The sequence below is a fragment of the Heteronotia binoei genome, chromosome 8 (genome assembly GCF_032191835.1).
Source record: "Heteronotia binoei isolate CCM8104 ecotype False Entrance Well chromosome 8, APGP_CSIRO_Hbin_v1, whole genome shotgun sequence".
In the NCBI taxonomy this organism is placed as follows: Eukaryota; Metazoa; Chordata; class Lepidosauria; order Squamata; family Gekkonidae; genus Heteronotia; species Heteronotia binoei.
In genome coordinates this window covers 107,234,039-107,247,346 of record NC_083230.1, presented here as the reverse complement: position 1 = coordinate 107,247,346, position 13,308 = coordinate 107,234,039, and the positions used below count along the sequence as shown (strand labels likewise).

The window sequence follows — 13,308 nt, the reverse complement described above, 5'->3', positions numbered from 1 at the left end:
ATAAGAGGAATGCCAACGAGAACTCTGAAAGAGCATTTTAATGCTTAAACTAGCCCATCCTAGCTGAATAAAGTCAAGCGGCAGTGATAATTTTTAGTTCTTTCATCTTTTGACAAGTATTATAGCCACAGCTTTGAGTTTAGTGGAAGATATACCTTTGCTTTACTGAAACTTACATTTTAAATATAACATTACCCTATATATTGGTGCATGGGTCATTGCATCTTTGTTACCATGGCCTTTGCAAATAATTGAGTAGGTAGGGTACCCCTCCCCTGTTCTCTTATCTAAGCCTGTCCCTTTCTTTTCCACTCTGTTTCTTCTTTCTTGTTGCCTCTCTTGAGAGAGGGAGAAATCTAGAAACACTATAAATCTATCTGTCTCTCTGTCCTCCTCCCCCCCCCCACAAGGGGAGGGAAGAGACAGGACTCAGCATGCAGCCCTCTTACACCATTGGGAGGAGGGCAACATGCATAAATGCTGAAGAAAAGGAGAAAAGAGACATCTTGATGTGCTGTCTTGAAGACCACAGGGATGGATTGATTGACTGGTTCAGTTTTATTTATATCCCACCTTTCCCACTGAGGTGGATTACAGAAGGCAGGGGTAAAGGTAATCACAGGACTGGACATCGAATGAGCAATGCAATAGGACTAAAGGAAAGTGAGGGTCCTTGGACCGCTCGTGGAGTTGCAAGAGCTGTCTTGCTTCTTTATGTGAGAGTGGTACTTATTTCCCCACAAGTGTTTGCTTTCATGCTTGCCTTTACATGAAGGAAAATGTATATGAAAGAACTATTCAGTGTCCAAAACTTTCTCCTTTTTGAAAAGCAGTTTTATTTTTATTTTATTATATTTGTATCCCGCCCTCCCCTGATGGGCTCAGGGTGGCTTAGAAGGTAGGAAGCTTGGTTTTTGGACACCTGAATGGCTTACTCTGCAGAAATGGCCTTAAGCAGAATTGTAGCTTTAAAAATGTTGAAGTTTCGAGACCTCAAGGTAAGAAAGAGGGCACTCCTACAAAGTATTGCTTAGTTTTATGGGTAATACTGGCATTGAAAGAGAAGGAAGAAATATGATCAGTAGTTGCGAAGAAACCGTGCACAGCAATATATTTGTGTCTGCGTTCGACCAACTGTTTTTGTATGTTAGTGAAGACGGTGCGCTGAAACGTTTCAAATAACTGTTCTAATGGCTGTTGCCAGGTAATAGCAAAGAGAAAAGAGGAATCCGGAAAAATAAAGCTGCTCCTTCACTGGACACCAGAGGACATGTGAGTATACGCAATTTCAGTGATAGACAAAATGTGGGTAATAGCTGCAGTTAGGTTACTTGTTATTCTGCTTATCAAGTGACTGAAGTATGTACAGAACAAATAAGTACAGCATTTATGTTCAGGTCCCCTCCTTTTTTGGGGGGAGCACTTCCTTTGGTTAAGTCGTTAAACTTGTTAGCAGTAACAACCATTTTGTTCATTTGAAGAACCATTTGAGCTTTAAAAATATGGCTCGGGCAACCTGGCAGGTTGGGATGGTCACAGGCAGGGAACTTGTGTGATCTGCATGAAGAATTTTGTAAGTGTTGGGGGTAATTTCTGGAAGCAGACACCTTACTTCTAAGCTATCATACCTCATTTGAGCAGCCAGTGCCTGTTTCTCGAAACTTGTGGATCTTTCACATAACAATGATGGTTGTTCAACTGCAGCGGTTTGGAGTAGCAAGCTAGTTACCCAGCCGATAAATGTGAAATTGGAGACAGCAACGAAATTAATCTTGCATCTCTCTTGCGTGACCTCTTGCTACGATGATGGGTGATAGAGCAGCAAGCCAGGTTCATGCATTGAACAGCCACTAAAAGTATAATAAAGCATAACGTGCATCAAGTAGTTGCTCATATTCTTCAGAGGACTGAGAATATGTTCTAGATTTAAACAATCCAGGTCAATATTATGTTCAGGACCCCTCCTTTTTGGGGGGAGAGCACTTCCTTTGCTGATTCTTCCATATTTCTGAAAACAGTCATGGGCAGTGAGAAATCCTTCTCCCTCCCCAACACTTGAAAATAAAGCATCTTACTGCTCAACATTATGATCACTTTTATAAAAGTACTCTGCTTGACACCTCTGGGACATGCGGGCACCACTTGGGTGTTCTGGCAAACTTTAAAAATCTGTGGTTGGCTCCAGCCCATCTGCTTTGCTATGCTCATGTGCTCCCTTGTTTTGTACGTAAAGCACAGTTGAAGCCTTCCTGATTTGGGCAGCTTCGAATCAGACTCCCAACCTTCTGCGATGCTTGAATACAGGTGGTCTGTGCAGAGTGTCAGATTGCAGCTCATTTCTTGCACGCGGAACTGGGCGTTTAAACCACTCCCAAGGGCTCAAATCCCAATTTGTGAGGAGGAAACAGTTTTCCTGATTTCAGTATGTCCAAATGCATGTGCACATCTCACTGAGAGCTAATTTGGTGTAGTGGTTAAGTGTGCGGACTCTTAACTGGGAGAACCGGGTTTGATTCCCCACTCCTCCACATGCACCTGCTGGCATGGCCTTGGGTCAGCCATAGCTCTCGTAGGAGTTGTCCTTGAAAGGGCAGCTGCTGTGAGAGTCCTCTTAGCCCCACCCATCTCACAGGGTGTCTGTTGTGGGGGGAGAAGATTTAGGAGACTGTAAGCCACTCTGAGTCTCTGATTCAGAGAGAAGGGCAGGGTATAAATCTGCAGTCGTCATCATCTTCTTCATATGCCTGATGAAAGTGGAGGACTTAACTGTGCTCTGGGCATGAAGGGAGGGAGGAGGAAGGAGTGTGGCAGAGAAGCTGGATTCCTTCCCATCCTGAACAGAGAGCACTGAACCTTGACATCAGGATGCAGCCTGTGCGTGTGCATATATGCATGTGTGACAATAGAAGCAAGGCTGCCTGTGGGGAAAGTGACTCTTACCCTGAATTTGCACCTGGTTCTTACATTGAGCCATTTGTCGCATAGCAAGCATAGCCCATTGTTGCTTCACTTGTTTAATTTGCCCTTAGAATAAAGTTAGAGTCCAGTGGCTCCTCTTAGACCAGCAAAATTTTTCCTTAGAGTGTGAACTTCCGTCTGTGTGCACACTTCCTCAGACAGAATGGAATGGAAACAGAAATAACGATCTTACATATAGAAAGTGAGCAGTAAATTAACATACAGAATAATGAAGATGTTTTAAACAGATTTTAAAAAATAAGCTTAGTTATATGACTACCATAACTAACTAATAACTAACATAACCAGGACTTTTTTTGAGCAGGAATGCACAGGAAAGCAGTTCCGGCTGGCTTGGTGTCAGAGGGTGTGGCCTAATATGTAAATTAGTTACTGATGGGCCTTTTGGTAGAAACAATGGTGATGTCAGGGGGTGTGGCCTAATATGGAAATGAGTTCCTGCTGGGCTTTTTCTACAAAACAAGCCCTGAACATAACTATTATATTATAGCATAACTCATAACTAAGCTTATTATTCTTTTAATCTGTTAACATTTTTATTATTCTGTATGCTAATTTGCTGCTCACCTTCTACATATAAGTTTATTTCTGTCTGAGGAAGTGCTCATGCACACGAAAGCTTTCACCTTGCATGAAACTTAGTTGGTCTTAAAGGTACAATTGGACTCTTAACTTGGTTCTGTTGCTTCAGACCAACACAGCTTTAATTTGCCCTTGTAAGGTAAGTTTTAATTATACTTGTGGTTGAAGCCATGGTCTTGCACAGAGCGTTGGACTCAATGGGCCATTGGCCAGAGACATGACTTCTCTTATGTTTTTATAGGGGAAGTTTTCAGTGCTGAAGACTGCAGATCTGAGTCTGAAACCATCTGTATTGTCTAGGATCAGTGTAGATGGTACTGTGAATGCACAACTATCACAGGAGCTTGTAGTCAAATGGCAGCTGCACATTCTCCAATGCAAACTGAATTCCAAAAGGCCACAGGGGCCCAATTTTTGGATCAGGATCACGGGGTGGGGAGAAGGGGGGCTTGAACCTTCTCCTCACCCCAGAACCAGGGTCCTGAGCCAGATCAGGCCCTGGCAGCATTTCAGAGTTTAGGTTGCATGGGGAACTTGTATAGGAACTTGGTTCCAAAGTGCTACATGGAGACTAAGCCACATGTCATGAAGTCACGTGTTAAAAGTAATATCCTCTTTGAACTTTAGATGTAGGGGTTTTTTTCTGGGGGAACACGGTGAAACAGAGTCCCAGAACCTCTTCATGGAAACAATTAAAAAAAAAGTTTTAACAGTTATTAGGGACACCCATGTGTTTCTCCTTCATTTCCCTCTTGAGAGTTCCAATGCCTCTTTTTCCCAGGAGAAAAAAGCCCTGCTTAGAAGTATACAGAACTGTTTGTTTATTTTTAAAACACATACCACCTTTCTACCCTCATCGAGGCCACCAAGCAGATTAAAAACATACTTAATAAATTGTTAGAAACAAACTTTACTAGAACAAACCCAAAGCTAAAATACACATACACAAACATTAAAGGGCAAGAAGCTGAGGGAAACCAGGCGAAACAAAAATCCATCCACTGGCAAAAGATGACAACAAAAGGGGACAGACATGCCTCCCTGGGGGAGAGAGTTCCAGAGTTTTGGTGGCACAACAGAGAAGGCCCTCTCTCAGGTTGCTGCCGTCTAATATCAGAAGGCAAGAGTCTTCAAAGCAGAGTCTTGGAAGATGACTGTAGTGGCTGGGTACGTTCATGAGAGAGATAATCCCACTCCTTGATGTATCAGGCATACAGAGCTCAGTCTCATGTGAGCTTTTTAAATTCTCCATTCATAGCACTTCAATCAGAACTAAAAGTTAATGTGAGTCAGCAGCGAAGTTAAAAAATATTTACAATCCCGTTGTTAATTTCTAGTCGGCCAAGTCCTTTTGATCTGGAATATCTGTCCTTTTTGTATAGACTTCATTTGGCATTATCTCACCAAATAAGAGTGTGTCGTAAATCGATTGTCCAATGACACGTTCCTTTTAAAGGTAATATTTAAACCAGTAAAGCAAGGCTTTGTTAAAAGTAATGGACACTGCACTTACAGGGAAAAATTCATTGGCCCACGAAATTATCTGTAAGGATTTTGTTTTGAAAAAAGGCAAATCAGGATGGTTAGTTGTACCACGTGCTTATGGTGAGAAAACAAAGGGTTGACCATTTTTGAATACTTCTTATTTTATTTATTCATAGTCTGCCTGATGTGTGGGTAAATGAAAGTGAGCGACATCAATTAAAAACTAAAGTAGTTCATTTATCAAAACTACCAAAAGATACTGCCTTGCTTCTGGATCCAAACATATACAGGTAACTTCCCGGTTTTGAACTTTCTCTTTTCTCAATGTGACCTTAAACCTCAGTTAACCTTTTGGAGCTGCCAAAGGTATTTAGATGACCTAAACTTTTAATGTTTCTCAGATCTTCTTTAACGTCTTTCCCCTTTCTCACTTCAGTAATTTTATTGCTTAGAACCAGGGCTTTTAAGTAACATTTGATACATCAGAATATTCCAAGAATGGCAGTATCCAGGAGTTAAGTTTGGAGGTTTAAGATCATATAACAATTCTTGAACTCTAGTGACTGAGAAACAGGTAATGTGTGTATTTACCAAGTGTATTTTACTTTTTTGTGCTTGGTGTACAGAAAGTCTAGTAAAGGAGGTACACACAGTGGAATCCTGAAAGATCACTTCTGTTAAGATCACATACTGGTTTGTATACCAATTTTTGTATACCAATTTTTTTTAAAGTCCAAATTTATCTTTTACATTTATTATAGTCCGCCTGTAATACATGTGGTATTACTTTGAAATTTACAATCAGTACAAGATATGTCATAGTTCATAGTTTTTTGACTATCAGATGTTAACTGAGATTGGATTCTCTAATCTGCTTCTTAAAAGTTGATTTCTTTTGTATTAATGCTGTCGATGCCCACAACTATATCTTCTGTACATTATATTTCTCAAAGGTAATCTGAAATGCTCATGAAATCAGTATTTATGAATGTATTGAAACAAACCAAAACTTTTGTCCTGTCATGGAAAATTCACAGGTCTTGCATTTTTACTACTATAGTCTGAGGTGAAGGGGGTGTGGCCCAATGCAAGGCATGCTGGAAGGTTCCATCCTGGGGTGTGCCTGTTCAAAGGGATCTTAGGCAGTTGGGATGGAAAGGAGGAAATGTTGCCTAAAGCTGCTGTTAGTTGAAAGAGACAGCATTAGGTGGCCCTAGCTCAATGTAAGACAGCTTCATATGTTCCTATATGGCTGTGAACTTCATGGAAGTAGACTTGTTATCTAGTCATGTGTGCTCAGTATATACCAAGCTGAATAAATACCCCAAAAATACCTTATCTGTATTTTTCAGCTGTTTATTCAAATTAATTAGAGAATCTGATTCAGCTCCAAAATAGCCATGCCCAAATAAAAGCTGATATTATTCAGCTTTTATTTGGGCATGACTAGAAGGCATTTAAAGAGACTACAGTGTCTAATGCCTTCTGAGTTCACTTGTTGAGTCGCATGGCAGCAGCTCCATTATATACCCTATGAGGACAGTCCCCATAGGGTATAATAGAACCGAATAAATTCAGTTTCCCGAATATTTACCCAAATCCCAGCCACATTAGCAATATTGGAATTCAGGAATAATGATATTTCCCGGGTCCAACAGACCCAAATCGGGGAAAAACCCAGTTGTTGTTTTTGCACGCCCCATATTTGTTACTCTATTGCAGCAACAACCAAGAGGACTCATGTGGTACTGTAAAGACCCAACTGTAAAGACTTCTGTAAAGAAGGCATCTTAAAGACAAATCGTCTTTAAGATGCCTAAGGACTTCTTTTGGGATTTTCTTGCATTTGTTCATTAGAGTACAAAAAGTGTGATGAACACCTCCATCCAGTCTGAAGCCTCCCTGTCTCAACTAGTAAGCCCTTTGGTTTACCTTTCAGTTTCCAGTGTTTTTAGTAAATGGTGCTAACATTTTGCCTGGGGAAACAGAATTTTCTGGTGTTTCATCCCCCCCACCACCCCGAGGAAAGCATGTGCTGTTAACATTTATGCTAAGCAGTAATCTTAGTAGGTGATTACAAAAAATAAATCATAACAGATTACATCCTGTGATGCTTTTCAGCTGTTTCCAGGTATTCATAATGTAGTGTTGCAGATACTTACAAGCAGGGGTCGTTTTGTAGAAAAATAGGTGGCAGAACTTAATAGCATAAAGGAGAGCCCTGGGTGACCAAGGCCTGCTTGGGCTGGCTAGAGATCCAGCCAGCCCAAGCAGGCCTCGCTCACCTGGGGCTCTCTTTGGCCACCCCTCCCCCAGTCAAAAGGCCAGCAAGCCAAAATCACATAAGAAGTGAAGAAAGGGTGGCATGGGCTTCTCCAGGGGTTAATGAGGGCTGGTGGGGGGGTGACAAAGCCCTTGGTGGCTGGCTGGCTGCCTGCTCGCCTAATTCAGGGATTGTTATACAGTTGCACCTACTGTTCAATGGACAAAGTAGGTGGGGAGGAGGAGGGGGAACCCTCAGAAAGATTCAGGAGATTCACCCCCCCCCCCAAGTCAGAGAGCCCCCTGAATCAGAACCAGCGGAAGTTCAAGGGCTTTCTACTGCAAAGAGAAGATGACTTCCCCCCCCACACCCCCATGTATCTGTACAGCTGTCTCTGGATTTGGTCTATGTGGTTAGAGCTGGGTGTAGGGAAAACTAATTTGTGTCCTGCCTGCATTCTCAGTCTCCATAATAGGTTGCCTGATAATTTCTGAATATATTTATGGGTTTGTAAAAATTCAGAGAGACATAAGGTGCTCTGCAAACGTAAGCAAAGAGCAACTGACGTTTTGGCTCCTGGCTTCAAATATGCTAACTGTTTGCAGGGTGAGATGGGTGTGAGATCAGAAAGCACATGATAGAAGATAAATAAAACTCTGAACTAAGGGCTTAATATGTGGGGGGTGGCGAAACGAAAAATAGAATCCTGTTGGAAAACGAAGACTGTTCTCTGCCGTTTGACTAGCTATGCGCCTCCTGCTCACGTGACCTTTGAAAGGCATTTGAGCATGCTTTTGAGGCATATCTTTCTGTGGGGGTGGGGGCAGGAAACATGCATATTAGAGTGTCAGTTCTTCACTCTTCAGGTCAGAAGAGGTGAGCTGGTGCTTCCTGATTCTCTGTGTGCGTCTCTCTTGCCTTGCAGCGTGTTCATTCAGACCCAGCTCTGCCTTCCGAGAGCCTTTATAGCAGAGGACCAGATGCCCCCGTTTTGCATCTGCATAACAATGAAGGGCATAGTTGGTGAGCCTGATCACCAAGGCATGTTAAATCGTATTGGACATTTTGAGAAGGCACTAATGCAGTGGTTCTCAACCTGACAGCTGGGACCGAAGAAGTGGGTCACAGCTCGCTTGCGGATGATTTGCAAAGCCACAAGGAGGGAATAGGATTGAACAGGGAGAAGAGTCTCAGTGGCAAAAGCGGGCTTGCTTCTTTATTGCATGTCAATTGGCCATGAAATCCCGGTTCAGTGTTAACAGATGTGATATTCTCATGTTTTTGTTTTTGGAGGAGGGAGGGGGAAAGTTGATGTAGAGCTGCGTTGTGAACGAATGAATGAGTTCTGCAAAGGACAGTTAACTTTTTGAGGTCAGTCCTGAAAAGATTTAAAAAAAAAAAAAGTGGGTCCCGTTTCAACAAGTTTGAGAACCACTGCATTAACACCAAGTTTCCTCTTCCTTCCTAGAACAATGCCACAGAAGAGGTTGAAGAGGTAAAAGCAAGATCAGCAGGGGGAACGCTTCCATCTACCGCCTTGTTCTCTGGCCATGGAATTAGAACTGAAGCTGCACACTGCTCAGGCCCATCCCCGGCTCAGCCGCCCTGCTGTCGGTGACAACCATTCTGTGAATGAAGCAGACGCATCTGTGGAATATATTAATCTCTCTCCCTATCAGTATACACCTTCACGGAGTGGTCCGGTGGGCGACCAGCCAAGCACTCATCTGGCAATACAATGGGCTCTTCGACAGCTTTGCATGCCTGCTGCTTTTCTTTGAGTAATTTTAATCCCTCCCCCCTGTTGCTTCTCTCGGGTGTGGTGGCGGGTGCTGTGTTGCCACCAACAAACCTTCCCTGCAGTTTCTTCCTTTTTTTGTAAACAAGCATCTTGGGGATCTTACGCTTGGTAAAACTGAACCCGAACATACACTAGAGTCCCTTTCCTCAGAGTCTGGTGGAGAGTAATCCATAGTCACTTTTTGTAAACTTGTGGTGTCCTATCAGCATAACCCTAAGTGGTGGTATCATGTTTAAAACAAATGGTTGGTGGCATATTTCCATTTCTAGCGAAATATATATATTTTGAGAGGATGATAGCTGTTTAAGTGTTGCTATATATATATCTGATCCTCTCTATAAGACTATTACTGTAAGTTAATAAGACTTCAATTAACTCTACGGCAAAAATAAAAAAGGTAGTGACTTTTAAAAAAAATATTACTTGGCCTTTAAAATTCCTGTTTGCTTCTGAAGAACCTCTTTATCCCCCTTTCCCTTTTTTGGCCTAAAATTTTCTAGATGTAAAAGAAAAAAATGTATTTTTTAAAAAATAAAAGCATCTAGGAATACAATCGTTTATGCACCAAAGTTGGCTATGAAAAAAAAAAGAATTAAATGGTTTCCTTGCTTTACTAAGCAAGAAATTATGGATTTTCTTAACCTACAGGAATAGAAAAAAAAATGTGTGTTATCTTGTTCGTCTTGTATGGAGACAAAAAAATTGTTGCATATAGATAAAGACATTGCTTGTAAATAATTTTGCAGATTTGTAATATATTTTTATATTATGAGAAGTATTGTAGATGTTTTTTCTAGAGGCATGGAAGTTAAAATGTATATATTATGGTAGAAATAATATTGAAGGATATTGTAATTCACTAGTGCTGCCAGAATAATTTCTTTAAAAGCAAGCACCTTTCTTAACAATAATTAAAAAAAAAAGTCTTTTGGATTTCTAAGGGACTATATACTACTGTTGTGAGAACAAACACACATTTAAACATCCTTCCAGCAGTCGTTGAGGGATGCACAGTATCCATAGGAAGTTTATGGCACTCATTGCTGGTAATGGATATGAATCAGTCATTTCCTTGCTTGTTGAAAGGAACATATGTAAAAATATATATATATGGTGGCTATATGCAGTCAAACTGCATGATTAACCCTCCCTGTTTAGGAGGAATTTTCACATGACTACAGTGAATATAAAATACCAGCGGTTTTTACTCTAATTTTTTAAAAATTAAAATAGCAAAAAAATAAAAATAAAACTCAACTCTCTGGAGAAGCAAGTGTTTCTAATACCGTAAATGGGGCCTGTATTGGTGCTGGTCAAATAGATGCTTGCTTGGCTCCTAATAGGTTTTAGAACATTTGGATTCCTTCTTGAAGTGCACATTATAAGCACCACTAACATGGAATGGTTTCTGGAATAGTTGTTTAATAATAAAAGGTATTTCATAAAGAACTGTAGCAATGTAACTATTTAAAAAAAACATGCAGGTTTTTTTTTATTTTTTACTTGCTTGAGCACTTCAGTTACTGCTTAATCTTTATCTTGTATGGTCATCTGCAATTGCTTTGATTTTTTTTTTTAAAGTTATAAAATTGCCAAATAGGTGTTTTCAGATATAGTTTGTATTTGTATTTTTTTTTAAATTTTATTGCTTCATGAGTTTCTTGTATGCCATTCATAATTGACAGATGATTGTAGACCTTGCCTGAGTATTTTTTCTAATAAAACAGAGCAAATACAACCACTTGTTGAGTTTCCAAACTTTATTCAAGCCAATGGCCTTTTAGAAACTAGCGTCAAAGAGTACACAGATGAATTTATGTGGATTATTCTTCAGAACAGAAATGTGTTCTTCCCTGTTCCATGGAGAGGGTGGAGAGGTAATGTGTGTGGGAAGGCTGTGTGAAAATGGAAAATAAGAATGAGTGAGCTGCCCTTTTAAGGCACACACGTTCCTAGATCCATTCATTAGATTCCCCACAAATGAGGGGGTTGAAAAACTTTTGAATAATCGTAACAGAAACAGTCAGTTCTTGGCTTCCCACAAATACAGTTCTGTGAAAAGCAATGCCAAAGATACGTTCAGTAGATTAACAGTAAAATTATAGTAAAATCTGATCTTATCAGATCTCTGAAGCTAATCAGGGTGAGCCCTGGGTCAGTATTTGGATGAGAAACCACCAAGGAATACTAGACCACCTTTGATTGTCTCTTGCCTTGAAAACCCTACAGGATTGCCATGAGATGACTGTGATGATGCAAAAAAGGGTTAAATTTTATCACTTGTCTGATGCGTGTTCTCAAAGATGGATATCACCTGAGCTTGTTGATGAGGAGACCCAACCCCAGATGTGCTGTGCATTCTGCAATCCTTAGAAGATGCTGTGAGGAAGTATGCAGAGTTCTGCGATCACACAGCTTCCAGAATTTCCTCATTGTCCAATGTCAGGTCCATCTTTGCAGGTACACCTGCTTGAAAAAAATTGTACTTTTCCAGGGGATTTGTGCCTAGAACCAGATTAGAAGATGAAGAAGATACTGGATTATATCCTGCCCTCCACTCTGAGTCTCACAGCGGCTCACAATCTCCTTTACCTTCCTCCCCCACAACAGACCCTGTGAGGTGGGTGGGGCTGAGAGGGCTCTCACAGCAGCTGCCACTTCAAGGACAACTGTGAGAGCTATGACTGACCCAAGGCCATTCCAGCAGCTGCAAGTGGAGGAGTGGGGAATCAAACCCAGTTCTCCCAAAGTGTAAGGCTTGTCCAGTTGCAGATATTCAAGTGTGTGCAGACCCATACTAAGATTTTCTATTTCTGCTGAGCCTGCTACAGATTTACAGAATGCTGCCCTTATTGTCAGGTGCCCATGAAGTGGGCAACTGTGTTTCTTTCTGCGTATTGTTGATGGAAAGCTATTAAAGTACACTCTGTTCTCCAAACTACACTGTGAATGAGTTCAGTGGGATTTGTACCAATGTGCTATGCAAACGTTTTCAAGTCACTGCAATCTGTTCTAGCAGTTCAAATGGTAGAGCTACATAGAATAAATACAGAAATTTTCAATTTCATAAAGGTGGTGTTGAAAATGCATGGCTTTTGAGTTGTACAAGAGCATGAACTCAAGTACACAGACTTCATTGCTTTCCCCAGACTGGGAAAACCATGAGGTAAAGGTAAAAGGTTTTTTTTTTTTGGGGGGGGGGGGGGGGTGGACAGTAAAATCCTAATGTTTGTGCTTTCCCACAATTTCTGTAAATGGCTGGATGCTGACATTATATTCTGAAAATGGCTATTAGAGCAACACAACCTGGGAATATATGAAAACTGACATCTGGAAAAAAATAGTGGAATATTCAGCTTTACGATACCCTGTAATTAGCTGTTAATCTTAACCATGTGCATTTGATTCAAGCAGGGCTTCTTTGGTAGAAAAAGCCCTGCAGGGACTCATTTGCATATTAGGCTCACCCCCTGATATCACCATTGTTTCACACAGGGCCTTTTTGTAGAAAAAAAGCCCCAGCAGGAACTCATTTGCATATTAGGCGACACCTGACACCAAGCCAGCTGGAACTCAGTTCCTGCTAAAAAAAAAAACCCCAGGATTCAAGTAGAATGGTTTCTGATAGGAATATTTATTGCATTGATACCTTGTGTAGAAGCACCCAGCATTTATGTCAGTTCTTTTTAAAGCAAGAAAATTGCTGCTTTAAAGAGACGCATGGGATTTTCACAATATTGAGGAATGTAGCACCAGGGCATCTGAAGGATGTCTCACGCAATAATAGAGGTATTTCAGCGAACCCAGTATAGAGACATGTCCCAAAGGCATAGTGCTTGCCCCAACATGAGAGCCATTAGAAATTCACCAGTGTGGCATAATGGCTAGAATAGATATGGGAGCCCCACGCTCAAATCTCTGCTTGTTGTGGAACTTGGTGCCCTTTGGCCAGTCACTCTTTCAGCGTAACCTGCCTCACAGGGTAGTTGTAAGAATCAGGGCTTTTTTTTGTAGCAGGAACTCCTTTGCATATTAGGCCACACACACCCTGATATAGCCAATCCTTCAAGAGCTTACAGGGCCTACTGTAAGCTCCAGGAGAATTGGCTACATCGGGGGTATGTGGCCTAATATGCAAAGGAGTTCCTGCTACAAAAAAAGCCCTAGTAAGAATAAAATGGAAGAGGGCAGAATACCA

The 13,308-nt window shown here is 41.1% G+C and overlaps 1 protein-coding gene across 1 annotated transcript in view; it reads left to right on the top strand.

Moving 5' to 3' along the window:
• The window catches only part of AEBP2 (AE binding protein 2), a 67,176-nt gene extending 56,325 nt beyond the window's left edge, over positions 1 to 10,851 (top strand). The window contains exons 6-9 of the mRNA XM_060245839.1: positions 1,205 to 1,272; positions 5,223 to 5,336; positions 5,673 to 5,739; positions 8,778 to 10,851. Of these exons, the coding sequence (XP_060101822.1) occupies positions 1,205 to 1,272; positions 5,223 to 5,336; positions 5,673 to 5,727 (237 nt within the window). The 3' untranslated portion in view covers positions 5,728 to 5,739; positions 8,778 to 10,851. The remainder of the gene's footprint in view (positions 1 to 1,204; positions 1,273 to 5,222; positions 5,337 to 5,672; positions 5,740 to 8,777) is intronic.
• The last annotated feature ends 2,457 nt before the right edge of the window (positions 10,852 to 13,308 follow it).